This window comes from Aptenodytes patagonicus, chromosome 6 (genome assembly GCF_965638725.1).
Source record: "Aptenodytes patagonicus chromosome 6, bAptPat1.pri.cur, whole genome shotgun sequence".
Taxonomy (NCBI): domain Eukaryota; kingdom Metazoa; phylum Chordata; class Aves; order Sphenisciformes; family Spheniscidae; genus Aptenodytes; species Aptenodytes patagonicus.
The window spans coordinates 60698630-60723155 of NC_134954.1; the positions used below are offsets into that span (position 1 = coordinate 60698630).

A 24526-nucleotide genomic window follows, 5' to 3' on the forward strand; every position below is an offset into this window, starting at 1 on the left:
AGAGAAAGGAAGATTGGGTGCTTCCTTATTTCACCATCCTTTCATCCTGTGGGGTTGGACCTTTGTATTTTAAAGAGGGACAGATGAGACTAAACAAAACTAAAGTACCTTCACTGATTTCCACTGGTTTCTCTGTCTGTTTCTGAATAAGTAGTGTCAATCTCCCACTATGAAGGTAAACCAAGAGAGGTCCCGAATTTTCAGACAATTCGGTGAACAGAAGTAAGCCGTCTTTATTCCATGTTCGAAACTGGAAGCCCACTGACAAACCATCAATCTGAGGAGTGCCGGGTAGTAGCAAGTAGCTTCGACTGGTGCTGACAAAGGTGATAGGAACAATTTGTGGTTCTGAGCAGGAAAAGGTCACGTTTCCCTGCAAATAATAAAAATCAAACATGATTAATCAACATGACAATTTTTTTTTTGGTCATCCCAAAACATCCATAGTTAAATAAGCTCATTGGATTTCTAATGGCCCTCAAGGCTGAAATAGGTATTGTTATTCAGACACAAATCTTTGGAACTCATTAGGAAATGTATCTGCCCATTCTGGGAAAGTCAGATGTGTTCATCTGACTTCAATATTTTACTTTAACCCCAAATGGAGGGGGGGAGGGGATCAAAAAATCAAAACCTCAATTCTTAGAAGGATCAAAACACATCCAAATGTCCCATATCAAGACCATGCCTGGGTGCAGAAGGGCTCATTTGGTAGCCCAGACAGACCATCTCCACATGGCCACATCTGCTTTGTGTTTCCCAGCACCTCCCATTTCAAGCTCAAGTTTAGCTTTATGTCAATAAAACCAAACTCATTTGGATCTATGTTGACTTCAGGAACTGACACTGAAGCACTAGCAAGTCCACTTGAACCTTCAGGTGCTGCGGGATGTGATACAAATGTCCTGCGTTGGCTCTGCACTGATGGGACTACGGGGGTGTGAACAAGGCAAGCTGCAAGTGAAAAAACAAAGCATCCTCCAATACACAGGGATCCAACCAAACAGAGTAGATTTATTCTAAATATAAGCCAAAATGCAGCCATTAATGACAGTACTTTTTTGCCCATTTACACCAATGCTACATAACCTTAAAAGTAAAAACTCCCTCATCTACTTGAATCTACTACATGGGGTGAAACATGAGGCAAATTTCCTGGGTTTATTTCCAATATTCAATATATAACTTGCAGTAGCAGTACTGGTTATGTTTTCTTTTACTCAGTGACACAGCCCTGTGCTACTCTAAATAATAAAAGTCCACTTAATAATAATAACAACACAAATAATTAAAAATTATTCTGAAATTATTTCAAAATTCGTAAGAAAACTCAAAGAAAAAGTAACTTGAATACACTATTTATAGTGAGATGAAACAATAGTGAGATTTCCTGGCCAGTTCTAGGTCTCATGGTTTCCATGGGGCATTTTGAGGAATTATTAAAACGTTACATACACAGCAAGCGTGGTGAAATCCAACACCATTTCAATGCCAAACTTAGTTGATTACCTCAGTCATCCAGCCCTGAAATCAATGGTGCTATTTGCCCAGAAGAGCAGCACATTTACTCAAAGCAGTCAGCAGAATCTGTACCAGCATGTATCGCTGTAGTTTGTAGATGAACCGACTCTACCGTTCTGTTCAGTCATTGTAGATTACTGAACCAGGTCATTCAAGCCATGTAATAAAACCTTAACAATATATAAAGCCGGGACGCATTTAAGGAGCCACGTCTTTCAAAGCCACTCCAGGAGATTGTTGCAGCCAGCTTGCTTTGAACTAGGCTGCTTTGTAAAATACCAACTGGAATCTGATAAAAACATCGGAGTAAAAGGCTTTCTCCATGGCACAACTTCTCATCAGAGCTGGTACCTCACTCTAACAGGATAATTACAATGAACAGCACTTGATGGATGTGTAGGAAGTTGCACAGTGCTTGGGGAATTCCTCTCTGAAATCTCAGACAGCTGATGGAACTGTTCCCTATCACTTTCAAAAGTCTTTTTAGTCTTTATTTTAAAATTGAAAATAAATAAAGTGCCAGAAAGAGACTGCGTTATCACTGGATGAAACAACCCTTGATAGATATCTATCTGTATCAAGCTATTTACATATTCCCTGCCCTGTTAGGTGCAGAATGCTACATACCAGATTTAGCAATGGCAAAAGGTATCCATGGGTATAACATGTTAGAATGAGTTTTGAGATACAATCCAAAGCTTATCCAAACTCACCTGAACATTAGTCAGGTGGGAAGTAGAATAGAAATTTGCTCTCAACCTTTTAAAAGTTTATACTACCTGCTGGGTTTTGCCTGCATAAGAGATACCACAGGCTTTTTTTGTTATTGTTGTTGTCTTATTTCCACTTCCATTTTCAATTGAATTCATGACAAATTACACAAAACAAAGACAGTCAACTGCAGTGATATAAATAAATATGGTTAACTTTCTCTAGAGCTTTTCAAAGGTTTAAACATTTAAAATGCCGATGACAAATTTTCTTTGGAATTTTAGACATGTACAGTGATTCAAGTAACTCCACACAAAGTAGTAAAACATTTACAGATCTCATACATACATAACACCAGAGTTTGGAGGAAAGTTCAAACATTATCTGAATCTGCACTCAAGTATCTGATTTGCTTCACCAGCAGTGGGAGGCTGTAACAAAATGCAAGACTGTAGAGGGGAGGATTTGCAACATTCGGATAGCATTTTTGACTCAAAACTCTGCAGATTTTACCTACCAGCAGAACAAGCTATGCCTAGCGTGACTTAATGGTGCTGAGAAGGCGAATGCTAGGTTGAAAAAACATGTTTGCAATGCACAATAAACTTTCAGACAACCTTAAAATAAGCCAGTAAGGACCCCGTGTAGTCAATATGCTTTCAGCTATTTGTAGCAGCACCATAGCAAAGCATCCCTGATGCATACACACGGGCCCAAATGTAAGGTCAAATTTCTGTCTGCTTTTGATATGAGGTTCTCGGCACATGCAACTAGTCCTAAACTCATGGTTTGCTGTGACCCCTTGAAAAACTCAGCAACGCTCCCTAGTCATTCACACTAGCTAGTAATTCATGCCATCTGGGATCCGCACAGAAGTCTTGTACTGGGACAGGAGCGGCAAAGAGTGCTGACTGAACCCATAGCCAATGCTGGGACATATGGGCAGGACCTGTGCTTCTCCTCCCACGATTAACCAGGTAAGACTTCAGGCTCTGTAGCCTCTCCATTGACTACACTGAAGCGGAGCAGATGTGATCCCACCTGCCACAAGAACAAGCAGGTGGGAATGCGTAAAGGCAGTGCTGCAATATTCTGTCTACATGGGACTAAAGGTACATTTCAGGGATAGAAAAGAGGTGTGTTTGCCTTTGGGAGGGGGTGTCTTTTAACAAGGTATTTTTGTTACTCTTATTAAAGAATTGAGATCTCCATGATGTAAGGGGCACTAATTCATTTTAGCCAGAGCTAAAAACTAGCCAGGACATTTGCGGAAAAATGTTAAATAAACCAGCTGATGCCATGAGAACTTAAATCAGTTCAACTGACTCATTTAGAAGGGAAAAACCTTCTTAAAGCAGCATTCCAGAGCAAAACCAGATGATGTAGTTAATACACATGAACAATAGCCGCTGACATCCTTACACTGACTGACGCTGCCTACCTTCCTAGAGACAATAGCATGAAAATTTGAAAAAGAAATTCACAATGGTTACTTTGAAAAATGTTCGTCCACTGAAGTGGGACAGGTTCCCATCACAGAAACTGTTAAATTTGCCCTGAGTGTTATTCTCAAACATATTATTCCAGCAGGTCTAAGTCAGAAAAGTAAACAGCTCCCCCGAAACCTGCATCTGATCAGGAGCATTTTGCTTTAATTGGCAGCAGTTCTGGAACTCTCCAGGGTACATACAAGACTTCTGACAGACACTTGATTTTATAACTGAACCCAGTTTAACTGAAAAGTAAAATCTCATTGGCTAGGAAATGGAATAAGAAGAGTCTAATCCCTAGAGAAAATAAAGGAGATGCTCAGCCCTACCCAGCTGCTGGAAACTGCAGCTATCATGTAGCGTTTGAGAATTCCATCGAGTCCATTGTCTCCGGACTGATTAATGACTCCTCTAATAAGCAGTGAAATCTTTCCAAAAGAGTTCTTATTGTTCTTACAAGTGGAACCTTCTGAACCTAGAAATGCAATGGAGTTATTTGCAATTTGTTCGCCAGCTGCCATGACACTTGTCTTGAGACAAGAGTGCAAGCACCCAGATTTCTGCAGACGGAGTACCGTTACAAAGGTGGTTCTTGTTCAAGATGTTGAATAAACAGGTGACAGCATATTACAGCATTTTAAGGAAGAATCAGAGCCTTTCCTATTAAAAAGAGAATGGAAGAACACAGTTGCTAAGTGATGAGGATAAAAGTGGATTACACAGAAGATCCTCTGAGCCATAAGCCTCATCCAAAACTGACTGGAGTCTTTCCAGTGCCTTCTGTGGGACTTCAATAAAACCTTTATAACTCTAATGAACCATTTTGGTCTTTTCTGGACTTTCTTCATGTAGTATTATGTACTGTTGAATGAAGACAGAAGACTGCTACAACACCACAGTCAGGGCAATTGGTGATAAGTTTCTTATACATCCCCCTTGCTCTCACAGAATACTAATCAAAAGTACTACGTATTTGGGGAATTATTCAAACTGACAGCTGAACTGAAATCCTCAACATTTAGCCTACCAAAGGAGACAGGCCAAGGTCACAGCTTGAACAGGAAGAACCATAAATGAGTATTTCTGAGCTTTCATTCTACCTGTGGGTTAGAGCATCACATGGGCACTTGCTTTCCTCATTAATCACTCTATGGATACTATCCAATATAAAGGATATCTTGTTTTCTGCAGAGGATTAGAAAGGAAGATTTAATCTGACAGGTAATGGGACTAAAATCACAGGCCTGGCTGAGAAACAAATGTGGGTAAACTGGCAAGAATATCTCCAGCTTGGAAATTGGAGGACTACTTCTAGCTGTGAAGAGACTGAGGTTGCAGACGAATTTGCAAAGAGAGTAACAGAGGAAAAAGGTGACCTCTGATGTGGTTTTAAAAGGATAAGATGAAAGATTGTCGTGTCCAGAGAAGGGCAACGAGGCTGGTGAGGGGTCTGGAGAACAAGTCTTATGAGGAGCGGCTGAGGGAACTGGGACTGTTCAGCCTGCAGAAAAGGAGGCTGAGGGGAGACCTCATCGCTTTTTACAACTACCTGAAAGGAGGTTGTAGCGAGGTGGGGGTCGGTCTCTTCTCCCAAGTAACAAGCGATAGGACAAGAGGAAATGTCCTCAAGTTGCGGCAGGGGAGGTTTAGATTGGATGTAAGGAAAAATTTCTTTACTGAAAGAATGGTGAAACATTGGAACAGGCTGCCCAGGGAAGTGGTGGAGTCCCCATCCCTGGAGGTATTTAAAAGACGTGTAGATGAGGCGCTTAGGGACATGGTTTAGTGGACATGGTGGTGTTGGGTTGACGGTTGGACTCGATGATCTTAGAGGTCTTTTCCAACCTTAATGATTCTATGATTCTATAACTCTGAGCAACTGGATTTTAAGAATGGGGGAGGTCCCTTCAAATCCTGTTTTTAAACTGACTATCTCAAGCAGAACAGATGTCAGGAGACCCGCATAGGTTTCAAGTGCTTCTTAAATCAAGACATTGCTAAGCACTGAATGAAAAGCAAATCTAAGTGAGATACCAACTCCAGCCTACTGACATATTGGTGCAAACTGTCTTCAAACAGGATGTGGGAGCACCAAGACGCATGGCGTTACTTGAGTTAGGACTAGTCCATTGAGTGAGCAACTAGTCCGTCCCAAGAGAAGGGCTCATACTTTAAGAGAAGTTCCTATACTGAGGTGGGTTTCTCTTTCTCTAAGCAAAATTTCATGATGGAAATCTGAAAGCTTACCTGATCCAAGTTTCACTGAAACTAACATATCCTTGTGATAATCGCCCCTGTGATAGAGAACTGCCCTATCTTCACTCACTCTAGGTAACACGTATGTCAATAAAATGCTAATTGTTTATCACGTTGACTTAAGTTGTTTACATTAAGATAATGTTCCTATGTGGAAAAAGTAGCATTTAACAGAAAAGAAAGCTTTCTAAAAACTGAAACATTGTGACCATGGCAGAATCAGGGATGAGATGCTTGTCTAGACATTTCTGGATGTTCTTTATCTCAGACTCCTAAGCTGACTATGTCACTGGCCAGAAGTGGAACAAAGGATTTTACTGTTTTTATGCTCATAGTAACTGTACATTATTGTTTCATTATATGGTACAATAGCTAAGAGTTGCTGACAAAAGATGGGAGCAAACATAGTGCTAATTTGGAAAAATCATACATCATTTCCCTCAGAAAGACAGAAAAAGGAAAAAAAGAGCATGGGAGGAAACACAAAAAAATATAGACCATTTAATATTTTCCCTCCTTTGAACAGCAAGCAGGAATGAAGCCAGCCTTTCAAATTCACCTTGCCAGAAGTGAATAATATAGATGTCTTAGATCAAACTGGCAAATTAGCACAATCCAAGCCAAATTTTTGTTCCAGTTCAAGGTAAACTCATCTACAGCTTATTAGGTTTTATTACCTGGAACAAAACACAGCAGCAAGGAGGTGTTTTTGATGATGATGATGATGATGATGATGATGATGATGATGATGATGATGAAGAACAAGAACAAGAAGAAGAACAAGAAGAAGAACAAGAAGAAGAAGAAGAAAACAGAGCCACATCTTTATGTGACTTTATTAGATTTTCCTCTTTTAAATTCCAATCATCTGTGTATCATAGCACAGCACCAGCCTAAATGGTTGGTATGAATTGCACGCAGTCCAGGCTCTTGACTGTGATGGGGTCAGCTTGTCCCTTTCTGTTATGCAGGGCAGCCCGGTACCAAGCAGTTCCCAGGGCCTTAGCAATTGGAATAAGACCTTAAAAAAAAGACATTTAAGCCTTGGCTTTACAGCAAATTACATTCTCCCCCATTTTCCTTATCGCCTGCTAACTCCTATGACAATAATTAGCCATCTCTCTTGCTCTCCTACAGGGTCTAACAGCCTTATCACCTCCCACCTTGAAACATCCTCCTCTACTCAGCAGGTACTAACTGCCCCATTCACTCAATTTGACTACCCAGATAATGTAATAAATTAAAGTCTGAACAATTGTTTCTAACCTGTAATTTGCTGAAGGCTGATGACTCTCAAAAAGGCCTTGTTTGCTCAGCAAGTCTCATTTTTTTCTGCGTATGTCAACTAGACTTATAAAAAAATATGGTCTTTCTCCCCAAAAGACTTGCTTCACTTGTGGTCACCACAACTATCAAAATCCTAACACAAAGAAACTTTTATATCAAGAAAAGGAGAGTTTATTATTGCAGCTACATGCTGGATTAAGTATTTGCAGACCTAAAGTCTTTAGAATTGTAGACAAAGCCAACTGATATCAATGGGAAATCTGTCATTTAAATAGACTTTATTTCAAAACCTTGATTGAGGTTAACACTTAATTTCTTTCAAAACAATCCTGGTATACCATTCAGCAACAAGTAAATGGGACCTTAAAATTAATGTTATTTATATAGACTTTCTTACTATTCCACACTGCAGGTAGGATGTGAAGGAGACTCATCTGAAGATCTAGAGAGCAGACAGGAAGATAGAAGAAACCATAAAAAGCTATTTTTACAGGAACCAAATATTTCTCGAATCTGAGTTCACCTGCCTTATCTAAAGAACAGCAAATTGAGTTCTCTTTTTAATGTGCATGTGTGACTCATGCTTTCATTAAATAATTGCATAATTTTTTTTTTTTTAATAAATTCAACTTAGTCCTATAGGAAGTTGTGAAAATGTCACTAAATAGTTCCAACATTTTTTATTTATGATTCCTATAGTCTGATTGCAGTTCAAAAACTAATGAAATATAAAAAAAAGAAAGATATATCTAATTCCTGGTTCTCCAAACCCTAGTAGGGGCCTTCACAAATCACCAGCCTAATATTCACGGATATATCGACACTTGCGATAGCACTTTGGTAGAACGAGACATGTGTAGACAAGTAAATTCTCAAGATGAAGGTATCTCAAATCAGCTTAATAAAATAGCATGTTTGGATTCTCTATAAAGGGAATGAATTATTAGTTTACATTCTCCTGTCACTAGGTATCTTTCCTTGCTCTTTGATGCTGGCAATTGGTTATTTCCCTGAGGCACTACAGTGATGCATTTACATGTCACCACATCTCTTGCTGTGCTGAATTGTCACTCCCAGATTCAACATGGCAGGCTGACGTAGAAATTTAAGCATATCTGAGGGCTGACAACTTCTGCCTTACAAATATCCTGCACTCCTCTCAAGTCAGTGCAGGGTTTGCTCTGCTAAATAAAAATACAACTCCAATTCCTATTAGCCGAAATTAATGGAAGGGAAAGGGGGATAGGGTTTTCCTCAATTTCAGTGAGTATATAGGGTGGCACATTGAGAAGATCAAGCACAGCATCTTTTCATGACCTCTTCATTTCTTTTCTTCAGCTAGACAGCTTCTTATTTTGGCATCACAAATCATTGACACACGAAAAGACTTAAGACCCTGGCTACAGGTCACAGAGCAGTTTCTAAAGGTGCAACCTGAATCTAGCAGTAGGTAACCACTGGTGTCCAGGATACTATAGCTATTTTGGGGATGCTATAGTTATTTTTCTCTTAACTACTCCCTCAGCCAGACATATTTAGCAATTCTCAATGGATTTATCTTCCTAGAACTTGTCCCATCTCCTCCTGCATCTACATACACTCTTAACAAGCCCAAAATCCTTCAACGAGGACTTAACCATCCCAGATATCAACAGGTCAAATATCCTTCTGTGAAGGACAATTCCCCTTCTGCTTCTTGTAAATCTGGCTCCTACTAGCCTCTAACTACTTGCCCAAGAAGCACAAGTAACTGCTGTACAATTTCTCATAATGGGCAGTCTGCAATTCTTTTGTGCTGAGAAGACAGCTAGTAAATAGGGCAGATCTTTAGATTATTATTTTAAAGCATTTTCTGAGGTTTCCCAAGGGTCCAGCCCTACAGCCATGACAGTGGTAATTACAGAAATTTGACTTCTCATAACCTCTTGCAATTAAAACCAGTAATCGCTTTGGAAAGCAAAGAAAAGATCCCTTATCATTTCTCCACACTCAATGACCTAGGGGAGAAAAAAAAACCCACAACAGAAAAACCCCCAACATGCCGTCAGGGACAGACAAAACCCCAGAGAGAAGATAGATAGATAGCCTGTCCAAATAGATAGCACCACTGTGTAGAGAGGTTAAGTATCAGGCAATATAAAAATGGAATTCTGAAGGCAAGTTCCAGTTCAAAGAGACAGGCTGCCTCGTTATCTTGAGATGTCTTCTCAAGGGGATTTATTACAAGCCTGACAACTGCAAATGAGTTAGAGAAAAGAACACGTGGAAGGATAATCATAGCCACCACCCAAGAGTACAATACATAGTACAGTACTCTGTTATTGACAACCTGTAGTTTCTTCCTCTGACTTTAAATGCAGCTGATTTGGGACCATTATTTATATGGATGAGGAGCTACTTCATAAGAAGAAATCTATACCTCCAAAGCTAATGTATCATTTTCCTGCTTGTGTGAAAGATGTCAACCGTAAAAAAAAGAAAGTTGATGGGTATGAAAACCCACAAGTTTGGCTCACTGACTGTGTCAACGTTCACAAAGGCACAGAGAATGAAGCAGAGACTGAGTGTTGAAGTCTGCCTCCCTTTTGGAGGCAAAAACTACTGTCTCTGAGCATTGACAGCTTTCTAATCCCAAACTGGCCAGTTTGTCCTCAAATATCTTTTGTTAGGAGACAAAGGTATTTTGGGGACTAACAACGCAGACCCATCTCTGGTGATCTCCAGCTTGTGGGGAGGGAACACAAGTACACAACACATTGTTGGAAGAAGTGATTCCAAGTCCCTGCTATATTTAATTTATTCTTCTGTGCTGTTCCTTTCATCACATTTCCACTCCATACAACCTTAGCAACTACAAAGACGCGAAGCAGAGAAGCTTGCAGCTCCCTGGGGATATGGATTGTTGCTTGAAAACCTCAATGAACTTTGAGTAAAAGCATTTAGTGCAGAGGAAGGCTGGCAGGCAAAAGACTACATTTAGCAAGAACAAGTTATTTTGAGTAAGTAAATTGCTAAGGAGTGAGGAAGAGCGGGAGGATGTGAGAGGGAGATCAGCCTGTGAAAGCTGGAAGTACCCAAGAGTTGCTAGGGGAGATAAATAGCTATGATGGAAAGGATGTTGGAAAACAACAGATTTACGGGGGCTGTTTCCTATAGAAGGATGTTCATCTAAGATTATGAGGCACTGTGAGTGTGGCAACCTTTCCATGCACTTTGCATACACAAGTGTCACAGACACAGCACACAGCAGCTCATAAATCTTGCAAAATGCAGTACAGCAGCCAGCCTTTGAAAACTATTGCATTAAAATCATCACTTCTGTGAGGGAGATTGAAAGATGGGTGCACATCCCCGCTATCTTAAATTGACAAAAGGAGCAGGATTCCTAGACCTTCGATCTAGCATTGGCTGAATCAAGTATTGTCATAACAGAGTTTCATTGCTTGGGGCCATGTTATACCCAGCCAATACCCTTCAGAGAAAAAGTGCATTACAAAGTTTTTCTTTTCCCCTTTAGGAAGGCCTTCCCATTACCCAGCTGGCAAAACAACCAGCTGTTTAATGACCTAAGAAGCAAACCAGCGCTCTTTGCTCCCCTTAGAAAGTAAGCTGAGGAGAAGAGCAATTTAACACAGTTCATAAGATTTGTGCCTTAGAGTCCTGAGTCAGAGCAATCAAACTTGAGGTTATTAAAGCAAAGTCTCTCAGTCCCAGGCTAGGGGAGCATCCTGGAGGCAGTCTTGACTGCCAGCAACACAATGCAGGACTTCTCACCCATCACCTTTCCATCTTCCATTTCCCTGTGTATCCAGCCTCGCCCTAGGCAGGGAAAGTGAGGGAAGGAAGGACTTCTTGTGGTCTTCTGGCTTGCTTTGTTGTAACTTCAGTCTGTTTATACACATTACTACAAACTAGAAGATGCCATGAGAGCCAGAAGCAGTTTCACCTCCACATTCTCCAAAGACATGGTATTAGCCAAAAAGCATATTTCAAAGCATGGTGCAGGAGTGAGGCACAAGCTAAACAAAGAGCTGAATTATTTACAATTTGTCAAGGCTGCATGGGAGTGTACTGTTCCCTCTTCTTATGAAATAAAATGTTTTTTATTTTGTTCATGATATATTTAAATATATCTGTAATTTTGGACATTATTAGGTGTGAAGTTACATTTATGTTTTATGTTAGCAGGCTGGATAAGACCGTAATTCTTTTTGCTTTACCTCTACTGTCCCACATTTAGAGACACTAGTACCAGGTCAATGGTTCTCAGAACTGCCAATACAATGAATATAAGGGGCAGCACAGAGGAAAATATTTCCACTAATAAAAGAAGCATTTATTCTTCTCTGTAATACCAACTCAAATAGCAGAATAAAATTTTGCTACTACTGTACTCCACAACAGTGATGAAGAATGGTTCAGAAAATAAGATTTTATCTGAATTAACCAGGAAAAAAAAAGCATCTATGACTTCTATCATGCTGTCAAAAAGACACATTTTAATCTTGGAAAAGGAATTTAAAAGTTTCTCCAAACAAATTCTAATACACCTGGAAAGTCAGAGAAATGTATTAATTTCCACATGTGTCTTTCAATAACTCTCACCACAGCAGTCAGCAGTGGCTGGTGATAGCCTCAGCAGTATCATTTTAACAAGCTAATTATGCCCATAGCTATCTAAATCTGAACTCCACTCATTCAGTGCAGCCAGCAGCACCAACAGCATGGAAGTAAAGAAGGAAAGCATACATTATTGTCTCTTACCACAGTATAGATCTGAGGTTTGCGCCTTTTTGCCAGGTCAATTATATTGACTCCATTGTAATAAAGGTTCTCAATGCACCCGTGGAAATTTTTCCTCTGAAAGGTTCCTGGTTTCCCCGGGACGGGAATCCCTCCGAAACTGAGCTGTTGGAAAGAATAAGAACAGTATTTAGTTATCACCCCAAAAGCAAGAGGGCAGAGCCCCACTCCATGCAGCCAACTGGGATATTATCTAAGAATCAAGTCACATTAACAGCATCATCTCGGGGCGTGAAGCAGTGCCCGGCTGCCCAACAGGGGCACTACAGGCCACATAGCATTACAGCTGTTGGAGAAATGCTGCTGATGCAGACAGCTCACTAATTTGGAAACAGCTTTTAAGTGCCTTGACACACCACTTCACCAACCTAGTACCACCAGCCCCCCACCCAGGAAGACCCAATGCACAAGGTAACTGGCCTGGAGACCATTTACTGCCACCCAGCAGCAGACCACGGTGGCCAGGAACCGATGAGCAATGGGGGAATAAACTCTTCCTGCCCACAGAGCACTGGGTTTGGCTGCGAGCTGGATTCACGCCTTTCCAAGCATGTATCTGAACAGTTCTGTTTTCAGCCAGTGGAGGGTAGTATCACACACAGACTACCCCATTTGCACCTTGCAATCATTTTCCCTAAATTTCGCTGTGGTTCGGTCTTTACAATACTCGCACATGGTATTTGGGACTGAGCAGTGTAATGGAGAAGTTCTGCAGGTTACACATTTAAACAAAACTTCTGCTGTGCTGTTGTCTAAGTACTGGAAGATGTTAGTATTGCGCAGATTACAACTCATCGCTTAACTGGAGGGCTGAAAGCCCTGGGAAGACAAAGAGCCTAAGAAAATAAAGCTTCCAAAATCCTTGGAGCATAATTACTTTAGATTCTTAAGAAAAGAAAGAAAGAAAGGAAGACAGACAAAAAAAAAAACAAAAAAACACCAAACACCACAACCCAAAAAACTTCTGATAATCCTATTTTTGTTTTCCAGATGACACAGCTGATTTCTAATTACCTCCACTGGCCTTTTTGGCAAAGCTTTACTGGTGGTACCACTGGGTTTTTATTCATTTTTCCCATCACAGCCAGCAGCATCATGAGTGATATCATGCAGGTGGGGATCCTGCAGCCACCACACTTCACAGTGCTTCCAGTGCATCAGGAGCTGTGCTGCAATCCTGCTGCATCCACTGCAGCAAAGGCATGCACTGCTGTGCGGCACTGCTTACACACTGACAGCTGCTGGAACCTGGTCAGCTTACTCCTCTGTCACGACTCCTAACAGCTCGCCTCCGCTCATCATTACAAAAATAAAGGGAAATTTGGGAGTTATTTTTCCCCCCACTCCACCCAACAAGCTGGGATACATAAGCAAATGAAACCTCCATGGATAACCTTGAAAGCACTTCTTTGAAAACAGGTCCTTAATGAACTTGCACCTCAGTTGTATTAATTGATCACTTCAGAGAAATAAAGAGTGAACAGACTGCTACTTTACATCACTTGCAGGTTTGTTATTAGCGTGAGGGCTTATGTGGTAGCAATGTTTTTTTCCAGTGAGAATCATTAGTTCCTCCTTAAAACACCAGACTTTCCTTCTTTCATGTTCTATTCTTTAAGTCTCCTGCTTAGGGACTCTGTACCGGGTTTCAAAACCAGAAGAAAAATCAATATCAATTACACCACTGCATTATTAAGAAAACAGTTTTCTTTGTGATTGGTAATAATTTTAATTACCAAACTAATGGTTTTATTACCCTCAGTAAGGCCTTTAATCCCTAAAGTGTGCTGAGATAAACTTTCAGTAGACTGCATTGCTGTAATGTTCGACTGAAAGATTGTCTCAGTGCAAATGGAAAGAAAACATATTGTGTGAAAAACTGAGCACCAGGGGCCAGGGCTGAGTGCCACAGAGGTCGCTGGTGATGCTGATTTACACCAGCTGAAGATCTCCTCTACCATGCTCCCTGTTTCGGAACATCTGGAAAAACGTTCTGCAAATTACATTGGAGCCTGAGTTTTCCCTAATTGACACCAACCTTGTAGCAGGAAACAAGGAATTTTATTACATTGAAATTAGGAAAGCTGATGACTCAATCACTTGGCTTTTCTCAACCCCATCTTAAAAGTAGTTCAGCTTTGGCCCTTGCTAGTTCAGTCCGAAGCTGTTCCAGAATCTCACTGCTCAAATGTGCTGTCCTTACTAAATGTGCTCATGATATGGTACAGCCGTGCCAGGAGACAGGTACCGCTCTCTCCACCCTGCTTTATGAAATGCAAAGAAGGGAATTTCAGCTGGAACATGAGAGGAGCAGAGAGCAGGCACCTGCCACTGCTGAGCCATCTGCTTTTGTCCCTTGGGTGTGCTGGGAATTGATCCTTTCCAGAGAAATGAATCCAAAGTGCAGAGGGGAAACTTGTGGTCTCTTAAGCAATGAACCATGCCAGCTCAATGCATCCAGACAGGGTGATGGCTCTGACTGTGCAGGCATGACCCTGTGCCTTGTGGGCTAGCAAGACTCGGTAGACAAGCGCGTGGGGATAAAAATGAACAAGGGTAATTTGCACGCATGTGTGCATTGGTGGGGGGAACAGATGAGGAACTGCCTTGCATATGGATATGATGATATAAAGTTTTTTAAGGTATTTTTTACCGACTATCAGCCATAAGCACTGAACTGCTGGACCGATATAAACTGCACTCTGCTACACCTTGGCCTCATCACAGGGAGCACACCAGCCTCAGGTTTTATGGGCAGGCAGGATACTTCCTCTGCTCAGTCCTTCCTTGGTTGAGCTGCTCTGGCTCCCTAGACCAGGATGCTTTGTATCACAGCCCCAGATGTGAAGGGACCTGGGTCAGAGCTAGTTGTCTTGACAGTCGTGCTCAGGGTCTTCCATTCCTAGTGGGAAGATGATGGTCTTCACCTGCTCTTCTCTCTGTGGAGAGCTGTAATCTGAGCAAGTGGTGGCTGGATAGAGGCACAACTCAGAGCTCAACTCATTGGATATGACCCCCATGGTCATGTCAATTAGATGCAGGGATGGTGCGCAATGATCTCATTAAAATCATATTGGAGATGATGACACAGCACCTTTCCCTACAGCTAAGCACCGTTGCTCCCTGAATATTTGACTAGAACCCAGGCTATACCTTTTAGTTTAGCTCAAAGTCTGCCGTACTTTGAAGTGTAAGCATAATCCAATGCATATTTGCCCAGAGACTCGCCACTTTCTGCAACTGTCGTATATAGAGTTGCACTGACGTAGTCTATGTTTGTTAACTATGAAAGGAGCTCTCTGGGAAGGAAATATTAAAAAAAGAAAAGATCTTTGCTGGAAAGAAACAGCTCATAGGGCGGTTGTTTTCCGTCACATTCATTTTATACCAATTCAGCCTCATCTCCCAGGTTATAACCTAAAGGTCTTCACACACCTCATAATCAATATCCAAGTGATCTGAATCCCCCTTCGTTCGGAAATGCTGGGTGTGCTTGTCCACCGTGAAGTTCACTTGCTTGTTGAAGCGCTCTATGAGAACTGAGTGCCAGTGCTGGTCATCCAGGAGGCTGCCCAGGGTGATGGACGTGTGGCTGTTACTGAAGTGCAGGTTGGAGTCCCCTGGAGGGGCAGAGACAGGCAGAAGACACCAGAGTTAGCTCCAGGCCCTTAACTGAAGCAAGGGCAGCACAGAGCAGTGCTCCTAGATGCAAACTGGAGCTCTGCCCATCAGAAACAGACCCTTGTCAAAGCTTGCCTTAGATTCTTTGGGCCTCTTATTCATATATGTGTGTATATGCACATGCACACATACACACATTTTTTTCCCCTGAAATTCTTGTGATAAACCAGGAGGTTTTCCCTATTCTGCACCCTCACATTGCAGCACGCAGGGGATTGCTGCTCTGCCTGTGCCCTTGGTTCTGCTATGTATTCAAGGCCCTGGTGCTTTAAGAGCTCCCTTCAGGTTGCACCAGTCTCCTGTCTATTCACATTAACAGACCAGTCCTGACACTTCAGTTTCAACAATGTACTTTTTGTATTTTAAAAAGAAAATTGCACCTGTCCATTTTCAGAGAAAAAAAGCCACAAGTCAGTGAAGCAACAGGAACACAAGTGTTTTGTTCAGCTCAAAAAGATTCTTAAACCCGGCCTAGATCTCCAAAAGTTTAGATCAAGAGTCATAAAAATATTTAGGCCCTAACCCTGGTGATTTCAAGCACTCTTCTGTTTTCCAGCTGGCTACATGTCTGCACACTTCAGAGCCTCTCATTGAAAGGGAGTATGTGTCCTTTTATATATTCCAGCAGAATGGAGAGAACACATGCTCCAAAACTGTCAGGCAAGATGCAAGCAGATTCAAGAGCAGACATCAAAACCCTTGCCCATGACATACGAATGCACACAGAGGACTTGAAATGGCTAAAATGTGTACATTTGGGACTACTGATGAAAGAAAAAAACCCTCTTATCTCAGACTATGTATTCACAACAGCGTCTCCTCTGGAAAAAGTAACATAATATATTTAACTATACCATATTCTTATCCTAGTGTGAAACATTTGTAAGAGGAGGCCAAATCAATGGAGTCAAACAATCCCACATTCAGAGGCTTGGGATGTAGCTACTTGGTCCAAGTAACATCCAAATACCAAATCGGAAAAATGCTGCGTTATCATTTCTGCTCTTTGATGAAAGAGAGAGAGAAAGAGAGAAAGAGAGAAAGAGAGAAAGAGAGAAAGAAGATACTAGTTGGAGACTAAACAATTAATGAGCTTATGTAAAAATGAAATCCAAGTGCTGTGGAAAATCATTACTGGCATTTAAAACAAACATAATTAAGCATGAGGGGAAAAATGCAGAAAGAATTATTTATGAATTCTGTTTTAGTACCTCCAGTTTGCTCCCACTAGTTTATGATTTCTTTTAATTCTCCAAGTCATAAACAGGGGACTGAGACACTGCACCGTTGCCTGCTTTAGACAAACTGTTGCTCTAGACAAACTTCTTAAAGTGTCCTGGAATTGCTAGTCTGAGATCTGTCCCTGCTAATACTATACATTACTAGATGCTACATCTCCCATTTTTATTAAAACCAGCCTTGGCAGTCTAAGCACTACGTACATGAACTGTAAATGGCTCAGATTACTTTATTCATCAAAGTTATTAAGATTGAGAGTGGCAGTGAAAAACTTGGACCTTAATTCCCTCCCCTCCTTGCCCACACCCTCATGGTTAACAGAAGGAGGGGGTTTGTTTCAGCTTTCCATCTGGATGGGCCACTGAGACTTTCAGACCAAGTTCAATACTCAAACAGGGTAAGTGCACCTCCTGCGCTGACTGAAGTACAGCAATGCAGACATAGGAAACTTCTGCCCAACTCAAACCACTCAGTATGAGAAACATGAGTCACCAGGGACTGCTGAGGCCAGTACCATGGGTCACCCACAGATGAAGCTAATGAATATTTTGCAGTAAGGCTGGGAGAGGTGGTATGATCACTCCTACTACAGTAGCTCCTGCCATTATCAAAGTGCTTTAGTGTATTCACCAGGAAAAAGCAAGCATCCTTCTACAGAAAGAAATTAAGATAGCCTTTCATCTGTCCCTCTGATCCAACATGATCACACAGTGATGGCCTTCCAGATACTCAGTTTTCAACCGAAACAATCTCCAGAAGCAAAGCAATACCAGTGTGCACAATTGTTTTGACCAGAATGTTTTAATTTAAATTCTGTATTCTCAGCTCAGCTCTGATCACAGAACGGAAAAAATAAGACACAAACCAAAAATAAACCTTTTGCACTCCAAACCAAAGCTCCTGGGAATGCTATTCTTAAAAATAATAACAATAAAAATAAAAAAGGAGGAAGGGAAAGAAACAGAATTTTTTTTTTAAATCACTGCTTGAAAGCATCATCAAGCAAAGGTCAAAACTTCAGAAGTAGTCATTGAGCAGCTCAGCCTTGGTCGGCACTAGTTAGAAGAGCCAAGGTCTCTTCTTGGCTCAGCTATCATGTCCTGCATGACATCAGTCACATCTATTCTCTTTTGCTTCCCCTCCCACCTTCTCTGACCACTATTTAAGCTGTGAGCTGTCTGAGGCACACAGCATGTTTTGTTGATCTCAGCTGAAGTTTCTAGATACTGCCTAATATAAACAATAGATATATAAAAGCAAACCAAGACGAATCTTGTTACAGTAACATGTGAACCAATGATCCTAATTACCCTTACCCAGGTTGATGTGCAAGGAGAGCTTCCCTTTCTGCAGTTCCAAGGTAATGTAGTCTCCACGCTGTCCTTCTCCATGGAATAAGACTCCATCCCCCTGCATGCTCTTGAACTTCAAGGAAACCACATCTTTGAATGTGCTCATAAGCTTCTGATTGAACCTGTAGAGGAGTGAACTTCTGCCATCGAAGTCTGCAATATCTGACTCTGGGAGAAAGAAGATGGCAAAATGAAGACGAGGGGCAGTATCAGGAGCGGGACTGTATTTTTTCAAATATGACTTGGAGCCAGGTATTCTCAGAAGTGTACATCCACAGGACATACATGGCATCTGGGCAACCACATTTCACCCATTTCCAATCCTCTCCCTGGGGAAAGGGAACACTAGGATCAAACCAGAACTCCTCTGCACTTGTCCTCCTCTCTCTCATGCAAGACTGCTTTCTCACTCAACTTTTTAGAACAGAACAGGTGTCTTCCATCGTATTCAGATCTCCAGAACATCCCTCGCCATATTTGCTGTTTGTCTCAAACACACCCAGGATGTTATTCATTACTTTGAACACTTCAGTTCTCACTCCACTTTTTGTAGCTTCACAAGCGTCTGTTGAGCTGTTTCTGCGTGTCACCCATGCCTGCATCCACCTTTGCATCCAAATAAGCATCATCTTAGCCTCTGAGGGTTGGCTGCTTGTTTGCGATGGGCATTTATCAAGCATGTTTCTGCAAGCAAATTGACTAGGCTGGCAGGAATAGTCAAATATCAATTCAAAAAGCTTTTGAAGGGATTTCATGGGAACTGGGCATCTAAACTGATTATACACCTTTGAAAATCCTATTAGAAACACATTTTCCGCTTCAGCCAGCCTCTAAAACCCAATCACTGTGATGGGAAACAAGCTTTCAATTCTTCAATTGCAATTAATATTTCCTTTGGCAGCAGCAGCCTGCTGTACTCTCTTTGCTTTATAAAGTGGTATTTTAAGCAAAATGTGTTTTTAATAAATTTTATTTTAAAATATATATATAACCAGAACATTTCAGGTAGCTTTAAATACTTTTAACTAATATATTGTATTCAAACATGTGACTGACATATGTAAATTCAATTCCAATTTCTATCCAAATGCAATTTGGCACAAATTATGAATAAAATATCTACTTGTAAATAATAAATCTGTCAATTGGTATTTCCTGTTGTTAGGAAAAATATTAAAAATTAAGAACACCGAATGATGAAGAATCTGAACAAGGGTTTACTAAGCTACGTAACTACTTGGATACATGCACAAAGACAAAGAATACCTTCATAGTAACCAAGAAGAAAGAGCATAGACTATTTTTGTTTGCAAACCACATGTTTTAAGGATAATCCAAAGCTATCACTTTTCCATTATCTTTTGAAAAATAACTGAAAGGTCCATATGAAAACAATCAAGACTTCCAGGTCAGCAACTGCATTGTGATTAAAGCTGGTAATTTAAGTCACCTAAGCTCCCTTGAAAGTTCTTCTATCCTTTTGAGCATTAATGGTAGTTTCATTTGCTCCTCTTTAAAAACAGAAATAAGAGGGGTTGGGTTTTTTTTTCCCTTTTTTTCTTTTTTAAACTGGACCATGATTTAAAGAGGTTTGCAATTAAAAACTACTATAAGCTCAGAAAATAAAAGACCTGTTAATGATTTGTTACCATGGAAACTACCAGCGATAACTTCTGCACATCAATATGACAGTTTGTACAGAAGTTTGATGGCACACTTACAAACTTGCATGGAGCTCAAAATTTAAATTTGATGCAAAATTCTTTCACTCCAAAACTGATTCCATTCCAAATCAGAAGGTAACTGATTATTTCTTATGAGAATAAAACTACAAAGAAATTCAACCTTGGCAAAAATTCACTCCAGAATAAACTAAGACCAACTTCTTATCTGATATCAGAATTATAACATGCCATTTAGCACCATACATGGAACAGTTGCTAGTTTAGGAAGTATCATGAATACAAAAGTATTCACGCCATCTGCTTTTACTGTTTTATACTTCTGAATTAGGTGCTCAGAAACAGCTCCTTCAGAATTGCCAATTTCTCTCTATTGACACCTTGACTTCCAGTTTCTATAAAGGGAATTAAATTCATAGTTTAGTTCTTATGAATTTCCCCTAGCTATATTAAATACTTCAATTTGTTTAGAGTAAATTGCAAGTGTATCATAAAAATGGTTTCATTTTAACACTGTGTCCTGGTTTCGGCTGGGATAGAGTTAATTTCCTTCCTAGTAGCTGGTACAGTGCTGTGTTTTGGATTTAGCATGAGAATAATGTTGATAACACACCGATGTTTTAGTTGTTGCTGAGTAGTGCTTACACTAGTCAAGGACTTTTCAGCTTCCCATGCTCTACTGACTGAGAAGGCGGGAGGTGCACAAGAAGCCGGGAGGGGGCACAGCCAGGACAGCTGACCCAAACTGGCCAAAGGGACATTCCATACCATGTGACGTCATGCTCTGTACAGAAACTGGGGAACGCTGGCCGGGGGGGCCGCTGCTCGGGAACTGGCTGGGGATCGGTCGGTGGGTGGTGAGCAATTGCATCGTGCATCACTTGCTCTGTATATTTTATTATTATTATTATTATTATTATTATTATTATTATTATTATTATTATTATTATTATTATTTTCCCTTCCTTTTCTGTCCTATTAAACTGTCTTTATCTCAACCCATGAATTTTACCTTTTTTTTCCCCGATTCTCTCCCCCAACCCACTGGAGGGGGCGTGGGGAGTGAGTGAACGGCTGTGTGGTGTTTAGCTGCCTGCTGGGTTAAACCACAACACACAGGTAGGAATTAGGAAATAGCTTATGAAGAAGTTAGTCTTTGATTTCCAGTGCATTTTGCAGTTAAGGTTGATCTTCCTTTTAGCTCTCAAAAACAAAGATACTGTAAGAGAGCACTGATTCAACGTTGCCGTAATAGCAGCCCTTTTTCCTCCTTCTTAAGATCCAAGCCTTCAACCAGTCTGAATTCATACTTCAGTCCTTGTTCTTAACTCTCCACTGAGCCACAGCATAACACACAAGTTCTTGAAGAGCTCTACCACTGACATTTACAGAGTATAACACAAAGGAAAGCCTGTTTCTGAAAAGTTCTGCTTCACTAATTATTTGTTGTGAGTACACTGGACAATAAATAGCCCTGACAAAATGGGAATATGTCAAATAAATGCTAACACTGGCAGCCGAAAGTCATTAGTGGCAGTTTGTATGACAACAAATCGTTGGCTTCCTGTTAAAAATTGAAAGATACAGCACAATTCTAATACAGTCACTCCAGAAAACCTGCTTGTTTGCTTAGTGTTTGTTTAGTCCACGTATGTCCATAATCCACTTGCAGCAAGAGAACAAGGATCAGAAATGTCAGAAGTCTCAGAAAACCTGTAGGAATAACAAACTAAACCACAACATGTGGTTTCATTCTGTACTGCCTCCTAGTTTACTTACGCTCCCTGAAGACAGACTTTACTCAGTCTGGGTACTTTTCTACACTGTCCTCATCAACAAGGCTACAAAACTCATCAAAAGTGAGATTAGGCAAAAGATGCTTCTTTCATGTTACTCTGCACTGACCACAAATTCAAACAGATGTCTCTGCTGTAAATACATACAGAATCACAGAATCATTTAGGTTGGAAAGGACCTTTAAGATCATCAAGTCCAACCATAAACCTAACACTGCCAAGTCCACCACTAAACCATGTCCCTAAGCGCCTCATCTACACGTCTTTTAAATACCTCCAGGGATGGGGACTCAACCACTTCCCTGGGCAGCCTGTTCCAATGCTTGGCAACCCTTGCGGTAAAGAAATTTTTCCTAATATCCAATATAAACCTCCCCTTGAGGCCGTTTCCTCTCATCCTATCGCTTGTTACTTGGGAGAAGAGACCGACCCCCACCTCGCTACAACCTCCTTTCAGGTAGTTGTAGAGAGCGATGAGGTCTCCCCTCAGCCTCCTTTTCTGCAGGCTAAACAAACCCAGTTCCCTCAGCCCCTCCTCATAAGACTTGTGCTCTAGACCCTTCACCAGCCTCGTTGCCCTTCTCTGGACACGCTCCAGCACCTCAATGTCCTTCTTGTAGTGAGGGGCCCAGAACTGAACACAGCATTTGAGGTGCAGCTTTACCAGTGCTGAGTACAGGGGGCAGAAGTACATACGTACTCCTGCTCACAGGTGAAGAAGTTGCCATAAAATAGAAATCATTCATCAAGCTTTTCTGAAATTCAGTAGAGGTTCTGGCCCCAGGGGTGCTGGTTACGTCATTCCATTTGAATTTCCTTTCCCAACACAGATCCAAACATTAAAGTCACTTGGGGGTGCGTGGAAACACAGGCAGCTAGTTGAAGGTGGATTACCAGGTTAATTCAGCATTATTATTTTTTTTTAAAGGGAGCATGCGACTACAGGACTCAACCTGTGGGACCAGCTATGCTGAGATGAGCCAGGCTGGGAGCAATGTGAGAGCATGGAGTTTACTTGTGCAGCAATCTGCTCCTGGCAGCAGAGAGGATATACATTCATACTTACAAAGACAGTCCTCCTAGTGATTTTGGAAAAAGTAAACACTTACTTGGAAAAGTTATTCCAAAATACAAAAATATCCTCCAGGAACAGTTGCAATGTGAGACAGGAACTTTTGGTCTTGCACTTGCATCAATGAACAGAAGCTTTAAATCCCTGCAGGAGGGAGGAGGACTGTTCCTGGTCTGAATGGATGTGTCTCCTGGCCAGTCATGCCTTACTGGCTTGAGTGAGTCTAAAGCAATCTGACTTCCCTCTCCATACCCCTCTCAGACATGCAATCCAAGGGAGGAATATGAATGAGCACTTCAGAGGTGACTGTTCTGCTATGCAGCTTTATCCCTATCGCAAATCCATGTATGCCTCTTGGTAAGCAATCATTTGGATATTTCTCTTATGCAGTTGGTTACAAACACTACTGGTCAATGACCATCAGACATTAAGTGGTTCTCTGCAATTCATTCTTTTCTATCTCATAGGAAGTCAAAGGAGAGGATGGGGGAAGGTGGGGAAAAAAGAAAAAAAAAAAAAGAGAGAGAGAAAAAAAGATCCAGTAAAAATACCATTTAATCGAAAAGCACAATATCAGATCATATTCCCTGAAGCAATGACAGCAAAAGATGAGAAATCAGAGTCCTGAACTGCGAATGAAGAACTCAGCTCTCCAAAGCAGAAGATACCCTGCCTCACATCGTATCACTGTTTCTCCTGTGGTTTCCTAGCCTGTTAACTGCACATACACCTGATTCTGCTGATGCATTTTTGGCTGTTAACCAGTTATAGAATATGATCAGCATCTTCAACGCAGCTATAAATCTTATCCTATAAAAGCAATTGTGTCAGCAGATTTTTTTCCTGCGCTAAGCTAACTTTTCCCAAGTATAAAAGATATACCCATTCCTCCCTTACCGCACCCAGCATCAAAAGCAATTGGTTTGCCATTTGTCTGAACACATCCTCTGTTGCAGCTCTGGTTATCTGTTACAATCACACTGCTTCTGGAGCCACTGCTGCAAAGGGACAGTGAGAACTTACACATACCTCTGCATGGAAATTTCCATTTAACTCATCATAAATCCTTTTCTGTACAGGAAACATCAACATATGTTTTCAGATCAAGATAATCTCCTTCCTATTTCAGTACCTATTTTGAGGATGTGAGATGGAATCTTTACAGAAATTTAACATAAATATAATTAATTTTCATTTAAATACATACTTTCTGTGTAAGAAAGTGAACAACAATTAGCATGTGTCATCTGTGAATTCCAGCTGATTTGATGGCCTTGCAGTGCTTTGTTGCACAGGAACTTCGATCTGTATGGGGTAAGGTCAAGCACAGTCATGTGACTGAAACAGCTTTACTGTTAAAAATGTGGGTTTATGTTCCAAGGAAACCATGTCAAGTGGCAGCCAATTAGACAGTGAAAAGAAAAAGGCGGGGGGGGGAGGAGAGAAAGAAAGAAGAAAGCTCTCTTGTTTGACAGAGAAGTTTTTGGGATAAATTCATAGTAATAAATTACTTCTAGCAGGAGCAATAAACAACAGTGCCATTCAGCAGCACAGTGTAACCACATGTTAAGTTTGCCACTTTGGCATCCACTGCACATAGCAGTTAATCTCTAATATGATTCTTCAGTATTTTTTG

At 40.9% G+C, this 24526-nt stretch overlaps 1 protein-coding gene across 1 annotated transcript in view; it reads right to left on the reverse strand.

Moving 5' to 3' along the window:
• The window catches only part of CNTNAP5 (contactin associated protein family member 5), a 310358-nt gene that overhangs the window by 147484 nt on the left and 138348 nt on the right, over window positions 1-24526 (reverse strand). Inside the window, exons 5-8 of the mRNA XM_076342919.1 lie at window positions 18305-18508; window positions 15504-15688; window positions 12030-12173; window positions 109-373 (exon numbers count right to left, since the gene is read on the reverse strand). Of these exons, the coding sequence (XP_076199034.1) occupies window positions 109-373; window positions 12030-12173; window positions 15504-15688; window positions 18305-18508 (798 nt within the window). The remainder of the gene's footprint in view (window positions 1-108; window positions 374-12029; window positions 12174-15503; window positions 15689-18304; window positions 18509-24526) is intronic.